General features: G+C 40.7%; 1 protein-coding gene across 1 annotated transcript in view; it reads left to right on the forward strand.

Moving 5' to 3' along the window:
- The first annotated feature begins 8,123 nt into the window (after positions 1 to 8,123).
- Positions 8,124 to 14,994, forward strand: part of LOC111218041 (kalirin-like) — a 96,385-nt gene continuing 89,514 nt past the window's right edge. The window contains exon 1 of the mRNA XM_022740131.1: positions 8,124 to 8,190. Within this exon, the coding sequence (XP_022595852.1) occupies positions 8,124 to 8,190 (67 nt within the window). The remainder of the gene's footprint in view (positions 8,191 to 14,994) is intronic.

Here is a 14,994-nt window from a genome sequence, read left to right on the forward strand (position 1 = left end):
AAAAAAAAGAGAGAGATTGGTTACATGGTCATTCAGATGACTTATGTTTCTTTCCCTTTCTTTTCTACGGCAGAAATGTTGCTATACTTTAATATGATTAATGTGACTTATTAACAATGTGAAACAAAAAAATGTGTGTGATATATCAAACAAGGCAAACCAGCTTTGAAAATACAGGTATGTACATAGTTATTACAGTCAAGTCACTTGTTTCAAGCCACTATTTTTAAAACACATGCTTATCAAACTCCTTTTGTTCTTTTTTTTTTTTTTTTTTTAAAATTGTAAATAGGTCCTCATCACAAAAACACTGGACTCTCTTATGACAGCCCGAAAATGGTGCCATACTACTGAGACTTGTTAAATAGCTCTAATGTTGGAGAGTTTAATTCTTTCTTTTTGTCTTAGCCACGGGTATAACGTTAACATGCTAACAGACATAGGTGTAGATGTTGCAGGTTTGACCCGTGTCCTTTGACTCTTGTTTCAAATTGCCATTATTTTTTTTCTTCCTTTTGAAACATAAAAGATTTCTTCAAACTCACAGCGGGGAAAAAACACAAACACTTGCGAGCATACAACTCGACCACTCATGCGCTCTGCTTTCTCTGAGTCCTCCAGTTTGATATTCACTCAGACAGAAACTGGCAGCAGGCGGTTGGTCCAACCTTTTGCAGTGACTCCTACCTGTGGACCCCTACATGTAAAGGTGCTATATGTGTGTAAGCAGTTTTACATCAATAAATCATTACACATAACTCTGAGAAGTTGTTAAATTATTACCTGTACAAAACACCGCCATGGCTTGCAGAGTAATGACCTTTAATATTAGAAGTACTAGTCAGTTCAACGATCGTGCCACGGCAACAATGAGTTAAAGGTATGATTATTTTCACTTCGGTTTTAATTGAAGTGTTGATCCATGAGAAGATATATTTGTGGTTTTAAGCAACCAAAACCATCCTCCAGTGTAGTTTTACATCTTCCTTCACAGGCTTCTCTCTGGAGCTCTTGTAACAACAGGTCGTTGGAGCATCAGAAGAGAGGAGGCTCTGAGCCTCTCTTCTGATTGGCTGATTGTTCTTCTCCAGTGCTCCAATAAAAAATATAGCAGATTTCAGGCTAAACACTCAGAGAAACCAATCTTGCGGGGTTGGAATGCGTGGGAGGTGGGACGGGAGCTTGGGGCGTGGTCGAAGCACGTAACTATCATGTGAATCATGTGAGAATTTGTCTCAAAATTTAAGATTATTCTAATCATTGGGCTGCAGCAGAAATATTCTGGTTCTAGCATTCCTACCTTGTCAGGAAGGACCAGAAACATAAGCTCCTTGGCAGTGGTCACAGATTCAAGAACAATTTACAGTATTGTTGTATGTGAAATACTGAGTTTAATCATCAGCTGCCCATGGTCCTCTGTGACACAATTTACTCCTTCTTATCAAAACCGGCTCCCAGAATTTACATCAAAAGATTCAGCTGCTGAACCAAAATCACAACTCATCTGTCATCAATAGTCCAAAAAATTAGTTGATCATTTACAAAATCACTGATTTACCTCAGTTACTCAGTTAAACTAACATCTCTTCAAGCTGCAACACAAGAAAAGCCTGATGTGCTGCTACTGCTTTGTCTTAAATCAGAGCATCAAATCAAGTGACACATAAAATAAGTGATGTTTTGTTTTCTTTAAATGCAGCGCTATTTCATCCCTTGGCCCACAGAGATAGATCATCGTAAGCCCACAAACTCACCCGCAGGCTGCTTGATCTCAACTTCTCTTACAATATTAAAAATCAGGCCCTCAAAGAGGGCAGAGGGCTTGAGCACATACATTATAATCCTATTATCAGCAATCCACAAGTTTTACATTCATCGTATGCATTATTATTTTTCGAGTTAAAGCCAATAATACTGCAAATTAATGTGGAAGGTTTGAGATGAATGTCAGAAAGACGCGAGGGGAGATTGTCACTTTGAGTCTCCTGGGCGTAGGAGCCGATATTCTCCAGCGTGGAAGGCTGATGTGTGTTTGGAGGAGGTGGAGGGGCAACTGCGCTCTCCTTGTATAAGCAAAGAACACATATTAGAGTCATTCTGATCTAACAAGGCAAAAGGAAAGAAACAATGGGAGTAAATGTGCCGGAGGGAAGCTGTCACACGACTACTTTGTGTGGCGATTTGTAGGACGGAGTCGGCTCCCACCGACTGCAGGCATATTTATAATAACTATCCAATGTAGAAGTCTTCTGAAGTGTGAGGGAGAGGGAAATGACTGCCGGGCAACTGCATCCACCCCAGGCATCTGCTTCCCCCCTCTCTGAGCTGTCATGGCTCTCGCTGTGGTTTTCATGGGACTCAAACAGAGCATAGAAAGAGGCTTCCTTTGAGGCCCAGAGAGAAAACATCCTGCACGCGAGGACAGGCCATTAATCCTGTCTTATAACAACCTGGGGGTGTGGGTAGTTGCTGCTGAACTTGTGGACAAAGGTCTTTTACAGAGGCAGACAATAGTTACCAGCATGTGGAAGTACATTTCTAATACTATTGTTCTTTTCTAGAGTGTTTCCATTTTCAATGCCTAGTTTTTACTCCACTTGCATTTATATGATCGATGTAGACTCACTGTTTCACATCTTCTTATTAGATTTTACACTTAAATATGTTAATCTTATATGAACATTGTACATATTAATACCAATGGCTTCCAAACTTTTTAGGGTATGGCTTCCAATGAAAAACTCGCGTGGTGCTTTTGGGCCTTGCTCACATTTCTGTTGATGGCTGTGGAGGCCCAAGGAAGTAAAACTCCTTAAAGTTAAGTAAAGCAATAATATAAATGTTTTTTTTTTCTTACCTGCATATAATAACTAAGCCATCACGCTAGATCTCCTAGATTGAATAGCTTCACCTCAAGCACCTAAAAAAAAATAAAAAAAAAAATAAAACAATAAAATGCTGTTATGTAATTTAAACATCCCTTACCAATAACATTCATAAACGTAATATATATAAATATTAACTCCTCACAGGGGCAATGTCCTGCACAGTTTAAAGCTAGCCCTACATTTGCTAGCTAATATGTCGTACTTTATTTATTTTATGTGAGATTTAAATGAAGAACTCCAAACTTGTAATAGAGTATTTTACATCAACGGTATTGGTATTTTTACTTAAGTAAGGCAAATCCATAACCAATGGTCAATTCAATCTGATCCCATAACACCATGACAATAATCATACTGCTTGTCTTCATTTAATTAATACAACCTGTGCTTTTCATGAACGGAAACCCCTGTCTCAGTGATATATTGTAGATGCTGTGCTAGATGACATTTGACCTCTCAATCCTGCCACCCAATCCCTGCACAGCCTCACAGGTGTTTTCAGTTACTGACGCGGTAATCTCGCGCTGTGACGATGTGGAAACACATGAGCACCTCATTGAAAGCAGGTGCATGAAAACTACAGGAGGTCGAGGATAGAGTGCATCAACTCAGTCTGAGCATGGCACACACCCACAACAGTCCTCCAGACGGTTTAATCAGGCCTAAGTAAGTGGAAACACCCTGTGCGGGGCGGCAACTGTGGCTGCTAAAGGTATGAAGACTTAAGAAACAAGGTGGGAGTGATCAGACGGTGACAGTTTTTTACACTGTTATGTTATGTTAATGGGTAAGCGGGGTGGGAATGCCATCATGTCACAAATATAGTAAAACAAGAATGTGGGTGCGTGTTCTGTGTTATCTCATATCTTATGTTGTCATGTTCACCTGTTTCAAATATAGTTGTTTGTAATATTATTTCTTATACTTTAATTCCCTTTGCCTTTTTGGTTTATTAAAATGCCATCATTTATACTTCATAAATTGGACTGGAAACCTGACTTTCAACAGTTAAATAAAAAAAAACGAATTAAAAATAGATAGAATCAGTGGTCTGAGTCGCCCCTGTTGTTCGTGTTGGGTACTACACCTCATTTTCATGTGGTTTTTTTGGGGGGGGGGTCAGGGTCTGTGGGATCACTTTAACGGCCATTTGGAGGATTAATAACCTTATATATCCAATGAAGCGAACAGCTTTCATCCATAAAGTTTTTTTTAAGTTTTGGCTTGCTTTCCTGAGAGAGACCGTTTGTAAAGCTAAAATCAATTCTCTTCCCTTCTGTTGAACTTATCAAGCAGATTACCACTTGTTCAATTCGCTACTTTTCATCCCTGCAAACTTAAAACATAATGGCAATATATCATAAAGGAGCTTAACAGTCTTTAGTGTTGAGGATGTTACAGCTCAGTCTCTGCATTAGAAACCATTGAGTAAAGGCTTTAGGAGAGTCTTCTTTGTGTTTCTTTCAGGCTTTTAATATGCAAGGACTGGACTGGAGACAAGGGGCACCAGAGGGCAGCAGCAATAAAAGAGCGGTGAGATAGTGGGCTTAAATTCCACATTAAGGTTCATGACCTTCTGCAAGGGGTGTGAAGGGAATCATTTCTCTGGACTGTTTCTGAATGTCACCTCCTCACTCTCATTTCAGGACACATCTAGATCCTCCCTCTGATATCATGTCTGTAAAACACAAGAGAAAGGATTCCTGACAAAAGAACACAAACAACCAAAAAAAAAACAATGTTTGTATGAGATGAAATAATAGGAACGGAGTTGTTAGAAACTATTGCAAGAGGACAATGATTCAACAGGCTGATTCTTTTAATGTGATAATCTGTCCTGAGTTGACCACAAGCCAGTCTCCAGTGTCAGTGAACAAGTCAGCGCGCATGCAAGTGGGTCTATCATTTAGAAAAGGCCAAAATCTCCCATTAGACTGACTTGAGAAAGGCTTTAATGAGCCCTCTGGGGCTGTCAAGGTGTAGGGAAAAATACCATATGATAATAAATTACACACGACTGGTGTCATGTGCAACCAGTGCCCATAGGTGCAGTAACACACAGCGAAGAGGCAAAGACACAGAGCAGCTTGTGCACGGCTTCCATGCTGATGAGGTGGAATGTGTTAAGTGAGGGAGGAGAGCTCAGCCTGGCAGGAAGACCAGAGAGAGGAGGAGGAGGGTGAGTGGGAGTGACAGGGAGATGAAACATGGTTACCTTCTGGACAAAGGCCAAGCATACAGGCCTCCTCCTGGCCGGTACTAAAGGTGGAACAGGAGGAGAAGAGCTTGAATTACTTTGTCAAAATGTCACTTCACCAACAACACGTATGTCACCTAAACTGAAACACAGCGTGGATACAACAGGTAAAAGGAGCAGAATAGTGTGTCCATCATTATTTTGATTGTAAAATTCTGAATTAACAAACTACCAGCTACCAAGGATCACATACTGCTTAAAAATCACTGCCACATTCTAACATTTGTGGCTGTTCCTCCTTTGTGGGAGGCACGACAAGCTAACAGACTGACATATCTTTAGCCTTAGAAATTTGTTTGGGGCTAATGTGCAATCCTGCAAAGACTACGCAAAGTTAGCATTCTCTGGAGTTAGCTACCTCCCCAAATGTCCCACAGTATTAATTTATTCTTTTTAGCCTGGTTTGGTCTTCACAATTGTGTTTGTCTGTTTAGCACTGGACAGGTTTACTAGAAGCTTTTTTATTCTGAAAATGTCGTCTGTTGTTGCTAAAGCAGAGCTAAAATGTGAGTGTTAGAGATTAATGGAGCTATTTGTAAGTTTTGCTATCGCTACAATGCCAACAATTAGCATTAGCTGATTAAGCTGTTTACTTTACGCAGTCTGGAAGAAACGTTACAAAGTTCAGCGCCAAACTTGTGGAAAGCAACCATTTTTGTTTTGCTTTCTATTCTACTTTCTTTTTTCTACTGAAGTTAGCACGCTAACAGCTAGCCGCCTGTCTCACCACTTTCCGATAGCATCACTGTAGCCTCCAATCTGCCTGAAGACGCAGGCTGCTCGGACTAATTATAACCTCTTGTATTATATAGACAACGATGGCCAAAGCTTTTATCACCATCCTGGAAAGAAACCATGTTCGATGACAGACAAAACCAAATAGTAAAATGTGCAGTAATACCAAGACAATTTTTTAAAAAGATGCTAACAAGCTAAGTGGAACTGCAAAGTTTGGTGATAATTTTCTACAGCTTCTTTCACAGTAAATATAATTTATTGATAAGTGGCTCTTTAAGGACCATAGGTTGTGAAAGGATACTACTCTTCATCATGGCCCAGCATCACCAGAGGAGTCTGGACCTTTATTCAAAAACTACAAGCTACAACAAAGGAGCGAATTAAGCCACCTGGTATAAACAACTGAACGGGCAGATTGTAGTGGAAGAATGTGCAGGTAAAGCTTCCACCCTATTTTTAAAACGGCAAGCTGGACTTTAATGAAGCACACATCATTTCCAGTATGTCGCAGGTGCGTTACTACCAGCCAAGCACTGTTCAAATGATTGTATCAGCAAGGTTACAGATAAGTAAAACTTTTTATTTCTGTTGAATGAACAAACTTCAAAGCCTCTTGTTGAAATGTCATCTGAGGGACATCAAGATCATTTTCTGCAGTATTACTGAAAGGATCGTCTTTGTTGCTTGAAGTGCCAGATATTTATGCAAATGTTCCCCACTTCATCCTGAAAAATGGTTGTGAATACCTCCTGAATCAAGATTTGTGCAAAACTCACAATCTATATTTTTTTCTGTAAGAGCTAATGTATCAAGACACTGAGTCAAAAGAATTAACTCTAATAAATTGGCAAATCAACGCTTCTTGGACTGAGACTTCTCTTTTCTATCTTTGTTTTTTGTTTTGTTTTTGTTTTTTTTTTGTTGGTCCTGAAGCCGTCACAGAAGATGAAGAAAAGACTCATTGTTGATGCAGAACATTTCCAGACTTCTACAAGCACAACTCAGCATCATAAAACAACAGAGAATGGAGATCCTTGTCGTGAAGAAAGAATTGTGCAAAGCAATAGTGGTCCGCCCTGATTATGGAATAAAATCACAAGGAATTATTCTCTAGGATCACAATTTATATCCACAACCAGTCTCCCAGCAACTTGGTTTAGAGCAGGGGACGAACTGACCGAGAACAAAATTACATGACTGATAGTAAATAAGAAACTTTTTTTTTTTTTCATTTACAGATTTTGTTTTATTTTCTTGACTCAGCTTTGATCTGAGGAGAAGAGGTCAAAGTATTTAAGATTTTGATTTTCTGTCGTCACATTCAAATGGAGATAAATTTTGGAGAGACAGTGAGGGGTGGACAGAAGTAGGCAAGCACTACGCCTCCAAGCGCTGGTTGGACTGGACCAAGAAACAATCTGTGTGCACTGAGACCTGGAGAGAGGACAGACTACAGATACACATCATTCACTACGACCTCAAGGACACTAAGAGATGGTGAAGTGAGGATGAAGCATGATGAAGGCAGACAACAACAAAATGCAAGAGGAAACAGAAAAAACAAGACAACACCTTCAAGAAGACATGTGTATCTATACACAAAAAAATAAAATGTAGGCTACTGAGCGTGTTCATGCTCCCCACAGGATGAACTCACGTCAAGTCGGTTCCTGTAGCGCCACCATCAGGGCGAAATGTCAAGCAAGAAAGACCTGTTCAAATTCAATTAAAAAACACTGAAACGTACAACTTAAATTAAACTTTAATAATAATAATAATATAAATAATAATAATAATAATAATAAATAATAATAATAAATTATAAGGAATTGCGGTTGAACAATAATTTATATTTGCTTTGACACACACACATCATTTCTTGCTAATAAAGGTCAATGGATTGAATTGGAGAGAGCGAGAGAGAGAGAGAGAGAGGAGAAGAGCGAGAGACAGAGGAGGGGAGGGGAGGGGAGGTACGGGGGAGAGGAGGGAGGTAGAGAGACCGCTGGCGGACAGCAGCAGAGGAAGGTTGGACGGGAACAATAGAGAGAAACGAAGCCAGCCCTGAAACACCAAACAAACCGAGAGGGCGACAGAAAGAAAGAAAGCTAGAGCAGGGATGGAGGAGAGGGAGGGAAACTGAGAACATGTAAGGATAAAGACGCCAGGATTTTCCGGAGCGGAGGGTTTTATTTCTTGTTTTTCTTTGTCGGTGGATTGTAATTGAACCGGATTCCGGTATGAACCCTGCAGAAGCGGCCGAGGAGGCGCCCAGCGACCCCGACACTGATGCCTTCTACAAAACAGGTAGGAAGCACCGGGCTGCAAATCACACAACAAGACAACAACAACAACAACAACAACAACAACACAAAATCTGAACCACAAAGCCATCACAAGTGAGGAGCGTGTGAACGGGCACAGGAGACCCAAGTGAACATGAGCAGAAACCTGCAGAAAAATCAGTGGAAATCTGGTGAGTGCCGTTCACAGAGGCGCTGCCAGATGGAGATCAGGAAAGGAGCGTTAAGACAGCTTGAAACAGCGTTAACGGCACTCTGCATGCAGCTATCTGAGGGTTTTTACATGCATTTACAGTGTAATTGTGTGTTGTGTGTGTTGTGTGTGTGTGTGTGTGTGTGTGTGTGTGTGTGTGTGTGTGTGTGTGTGTGTGTGTGTGTGTCTGTGTGAGCTCGTGTATGCTGATGGTGTCTTACAAAGGAAAGAGGAAGAAATCACGGCAGATCAGCAGATATCTGTTCAATAAGCTAAATGATGGTGTGTGTGTGTGTGTGTGTGTGGTTGTTTTAGGGCTTTAATAACCACAGTGTGTGTGTGTGTGTGTGTGTGTGTGTGTGTGGCGGGCGCCACAGTGTGTGTCTGAGTCTTACACTGATTCATTTAGAGAAAGAAAACACTGATCATTCTGGCTAAACTGATCCAACACGGTCAGAAGGTGAGAGAAAGTGTTTGTGTGCAGGATGTAATAATGGAGACTGTGTGTGTGTGTGTGTGTGTGTGTGTGTGTGTGTGTGTGTGTGTGTGTGTGTGTGTTGTGTGTCTGACACTTCTACCAGAGCCTAATGCTAAACTGGAGCTGCAACTGTCAATTCTTTTCATCATTGATCATCTATTAAGTCAGTTAAATCTTTCACTTTCATTTCCAAAGTGGCGTCTTGAAGCTGCTGCTGTTTGTCTGACCAGCAAACAGAACATCGCACTGACGGCAAGAAGCAGCAGCTGGAATCAGATGATATTTGGTATTTTTCACAGCTGCTGAAATGACCAGTCGATTCAGCAGCAAATAAATATAAGACATTGATCGTCGATCAGCCACTTAAATATGAGGATTTGCTGCTTTTCCTCTCATGTATCGAGGTAAACTGAATATCTGGTTACACAAAACAAGGGTTTGAAGACCAAAGTAATAACCGATTGATCAGCTGATCAATTTCTAATGAAATTGTAAGTTGCAGCTCTGGATTTTCACTTATCAAGAAACTGAATTAGAGTCATGATTCATTTTATTAAGTGATTAATCAGATGTAAGTATAAGCATTGTGGGGTAGAGCTGTGTTTCCAGTCAGCTGTCATGTGTGTGTTGTTTGATTGTGTTGGATACTGACATTGCTAATCAGGGGTCAATAATGGAAACGAGTCTGAACACAGTGACATAGTGTCTCAGGGTTACGTGACTTCAAGTGTGTGTGTGTGTGTGTGTGTGTCACAGTCTTAGTCTTACACTGATGCATTTAGAGAAGGAAAACACACTGATCGTGTGTGTGTGTGTGAGAGAGAGAGAGAAACAGAGAGAAATTGCAGCAATAATAGAATAAATTTTATCATTTTAGGAGAGTGGTGACATATTGGTGACATGTTATATAGACTATACACAGACACACGCACACACACACACACACACACACACACACACACACACACACAGAGTATGCAGTGCTGGAGGAGGACACACCCTGACTCTCTCTCTCTCTCTCTCTCTCTCTCTCTCTCTCTCTCTCTCTCTCTCTCTCTCCCCCTGTCAGTGTAATTCAGTTCAATAACTTTATTATGAACAATCCTGCCAAGGTAGTTTATTAAATCAAACACACACTAAACGCTCGCTGTGTGAGACGCCATGAGTGTGTGTGTGTGTGTGTGTGTGTGTGTTCTACAGTAACGGCGCTCCACGTGTGATCTTCTCGTCTTCATCTTTCCCATAATATTAGATGACTGTCAGCTGGACCGGATCCAGCAGATGGACATGGAAATCCTCTGGTTGACTCATCAGTTCAAACAATAAGACACTGTGCTAAAAAAGAAAAAGGAAAAAAAGTCTGGACAAAGGTGAAACAACTGTAAGAGTGGAGTCAAGTGTGAGTCCCACACTGAAGTTTCAATTCAGCTTGTCTAGTTCAGTCGGACGAGGGGAGAAATTTGAGTTACATCTCCATAGTAAAAGCCACTGAGGCTCATGGGTGCTGTAGTATTATTTGAGCAAACAGAGGAGAAACGTGATTCGTTGGAAAGACAAATCATAAAAAGAATATAATATGGTGAATTATTCAGCAGACGTTTGTCTTTCTGTTACTTATAGTGCTGTGAATAACACGTTTCATCATCAGTGAACGAAAATGTTCAGAACATCTCAGAACAAAGTGTCAGAAATGTCTTGTTTTCTTTGGCCAACAGTTTAAAATCCAAGATATAAAACACAAAAAGCAGAAAATTCTCCAAATTTTAAAGCAAAGGTTTTGTATTTTTGCTTAAAAAAAAAAAAAAATCCAGTAATTGACTAATTATTTCCTTTAAACAAACAGATTCAAAACTGCTGACAGGAAAACTACCTCCATTCCTTCAGTGTATTACATCTATGTGTGTGTTAATGAAATGATGACAGGTGACACGATGTAAGAAAACAGGCTGGAGAGGTTGAGCGGGAAACCGAATGTTAAACTTTTTAAAGGAGGGAACTTCATAACGTTTTCTTGTAGTTTGCAGTGGAGGCTCCAAAAGAACGTTTGGTCTGATAAAGAGAGAATCGCGTCTCCACAGGTAAACTCAGGTCTCTCACAGCGTCCTCTCCTTTGGAAATGGAAAAACTAGAACAGAGTTTTTGAGTTTGTCTCCACCTCACATCATGGGCTCAGCCTCAGTGTGCTGCTTTCATCAGCGCTGTTTGCTTTGTAGTCGTCCCTGAGGAGGAAGACTTTGTTTTAGAGAATGATCCACATGCATAAGAGCAAGATGTAGTGAAAATAAAAGCTGTACGTCCACATTAAAATGCACCACAGTGTCTGAAGAGCAGACAGAGGTCTCTCTCTCACTCAGCCGAGCGGCTCTTTCACTTCAGTGCGGAGGAAATTAAAGATGGCTCCGTACCGCGCCTTCATTTCTAAAAAAACAAATTTCACACTATTGAGCATCTGCCAATACTGATACCAATCTGTTAATGAGCCAATCGTAAATCATTCTGCATGTTTCTGACATGATCTCATAAACCTTACTCCTTTTGGTCTTCCATGGCTTTACCATCTCCTCCTGTGCTGCCACTGAGGATTCGTACTCGTGCTGCTCTCCTGAACTCTGTCTGACTCGGTGATGAGAGAGGACACACGAGTGAGCCTCGTGCTGATTTCTCTCCTTGGTGCTTCACACCTGTGCAGCACAACTCTGTCGTCTCATCAGTCAATCAATCATCACTTGCATGATGATGCTTCAGCACACACTCTGCAATCAGCTGCTGTGCTCTTTACGACGTCAGATGAATATGGTTTTGACGTGACAAAGGAAGAAGGACAAAGTGTAAAAATAACGTAAACAAATAAAACTCGTATGTAGGATTTGAAGCTGGGAACAAAGTTAAAGGTCAATAGAAGGTATATTTATGGTTTTAAGAACCAAAAAACATCTCAGTGTAGTTTTACATCTCCTCTCTGAGCCAATCAGAAAAGAGGAGGCTTTGAGCCCCTCTCTTCTGATTGGCTCACTGACGTGTTGTTGTTGTGGTTTTCTGAGGGATCCAATAGAAATAAAGCAGATTTCAGGTAAACACTCAGAGAAACCAAATCCTGCAAGGTTTGGATGGTGGGTCGTGGTGGGCGGGGCTTGGGGCATGGCTGAGAGCGGTGACTGCTTTGTTGTGACATCACAAAGTTACAGGAAGTCCTAACGGCTGGTTTTAAGGCTCAGTTTCTGAATACAGGCTGTGTGCATTTCTCTGTGAACTGAGGCTTTGATACTTTCACAGTATTAATATAGAAGCTAGACCTGATCTATAATCAAACTACACATGGACAGAGACCTTTAGACTATATGGGACCTTTAAAGATTTTTGAGACCAATTTACACAGATTTATTTAGTCTTGACAGTCAGAAAAGCACAGTGGATGAAAGTTAATCTGTGAAATGGATTACAAGACATTTACTAATAGAGGCATGTTGATTCTGCAGATACATAAATACTCGTTCCTGTACCAAAATAAAAACAGACATCGCTCAAAAACACTTTACTTTGCGAATTTTGTGCAGAAAAGACGAACAAATTGAGGAAAAAAAGTTACATTTGGACGAGATGATGGAGGGAGAGACCAGGGCAACATGGACTGTGAACTCTGCTGAGAGGGCTGGAGGAGAGAGAACTTCATAAGTGTGAGATTATTAAATCATTTCACGCTGACAGCTCACCATTTGATCTTTTTTTATTACTGATTCCTGTGCTCACACACATGCAATATGGACAGAGCCGGTTCCAGTCCTAAAAGTAAAACTAAGTAAGCAACTAAATCAGGAAACAGGGTTAGAGTCAGGTTTAGATTCCTTCAGCTCCACAAACTGTACGATTTTATTTATTGACTGTTTACACTTGCTGAACAGTCAGCGCAGCCTGACTTTATCAGTCGTGACACCCAAATCAGAACTACAGGCTATTTTGAATTTCCATAATTTATACATAAGCTTAAAAAGCTCCACTCCAATTTATTTTACTTGTGTTTCTTTTATTTCTTTTATTTGTACTTTAAGTTTCCTTTCACCTTTAGAAAGTAAAGTTTATCTTGAATTTTGTATCTATAGGAAATGGTGGAAGTTGTGAGTGAAAATAGAAACATTAAATGCAAATTTGACACCCAGAATCCTCCAAATAAAAAAATTAAAAAATCAACAGCAAAGAAATGAACAGAGTCATGAATGTATACAAGTACTCATCATCTGCCAAGCTCAAGTCTTAAAACACACACACACACACTCACTCACAGGAAAGTGCAGGCGGCGCGGCTGCTCAATGTTATGCTAATCAGCCGTTTATAAATAGGATCCCAAATTATCAGACGGAAACAGGAAGTGACACGCACGCATTCATACCTACACACATGCAATCAGAGCGCAGCGTCTGAGTGTTTATCAGACAGCTGACGCCAGCTGTCTGTCAATAGCTTCTGCTGTTGCTAAGCTACCAGGATGATCATAAATCACTGTTTTCTAATTTTATTGGAATAACAGACTTAACGAGTAGAAGCTGTTTGCGTCACTCTGGTCGGTGTCGTGTTGGACACAGGAGGAGTGCAGCAGCTCCTCACCCAGGCATGCTGGGAGATTAAGACTGTCCTCACACCAAGTGGCATCACGGCTGAAAGCTGAGGTCAGCGTCAAAGTGCTAAAAGCAGCACCAGATTCTTACTAAATGCTGGTTCATGTAAATCTCTATAGAATCCAATTACCAAGACCCATCTTCTGTCCTGAAATACGAAGTTAATCCATCATTTTATCTTGTGCTTTTCCTCACACTGTCACTGTTTGGCCTCAGTAGCTGCCTGTTCTCGTGAGGTTGAATCCCTGTGAGCATGAACAGGTAATTTGTTTATTTTCTTAGCTAATCTGCTGAAAGAGGCGCCGTGAGTAATGTATGTAACCATGGTGATGTTTACAAAAGGCAAAAATGGCTTCAGCTGTTAAAAGTGAAGTTTGCAATTTCACTCATCCAGTGTTAAAACTGCTGAACCTCTAGCGGACTCATCAGTTATATCAAACATGTTTGATCTTTAGGAGTTAAAATCAGGATGATTATGATTACATCAGTCCTGGAGCAGCTGACGGTGTTACCAAGCAACGGTAAACATTCTAGCCCTTGAGGCTAACGCTAGCTAGCATGCTACTGCTGACAGACAAAACAAAAAACTCTCCTCCAGTTCTCGCTGAAGAACAGACCGACCGCCTCCCCAAACATTTTCTCCTCCAGACTCGTTCAGATCTTCCGCTTTTGTTTTTTTCTCACTGTGAAGTTTTTACTAACGTTACAACAAGTTGTTACACCACTGTCTCCGTGAGATCACATGTTGTGAGACCATGAGAGGTTGTGTGTTGCTCCGTCTGGCATGATAATAATATCTTGTAGTATGTGCATGTGTGAGATTAAAGAGAAGAACATCTGTGAGGTTTCTCCTCATGTGTGATCCCACCCGATTTCAAAGTGTGTTCGGATTTTAAAAACTCCTGTAGTCCGAGCCTGGCTTTAGGTTTCTATAGTTAGCAACCATCACTGTCATGTTGTAGTATAAATGTAGGTGATGTTGATGTTAAGTGCAGGTTTTGTGCTGTGCTGGCCAATTGTGGACGTGTCGTTGTGAACTTTGGCTGCCAAATACTTCCTGCGACACCAGAAAGATCAGAAATTTAGGTCTAAAGTCTCATTCAATTCTCCAAAAACATGACAACACACCAACCAATCAGACCATGACATGAAATTGTGCAGAATACAAAGGCCAATTTTGTATCTTACATTACATTTTTGAATACAGTTTTTGCCTTTCAAAACGAAAGAGCGGCACAGATGGACGACAAGATGATGATGTCCCTGTGCTATTTACACTGGAGTGCTTCAACTCACCAGGCGTTCACTGCACAATGTGACATGCCTCAAATCGACACTGTACAGTCTGACACAGATTGCGAACCAGGATTTTAGTAGACCCATCCGGCACAGTGTGACACACAGTAAACTTACACAATCATTGTTGTCGCATAGCCTAGAGACACTTTAAGACCTATTTCATTTGAAGCATTCCACGTCCCTTAAGTAAGGTTTTATTTCACTTTAAGGGGAGATCTCATTTCAAT

The sequence above is a fragment of the Seriola dumerili genome, unplaced genomic scaffold, assembly GCF_002260705.1.
Source record: "Seriola dumerili isolate Sdu_G_001 unplaced genomic scaffold, Sdu_1.0 BDQW01000052.1, whole genome shotgun sequence".
Taxonomy (NCBI): domain Eukaryota; kingdom Metazoa; phylum Chordata; class Actinopteri; order Carangiformes; family Carangidae; genus Seriola; species Seriola dumerili.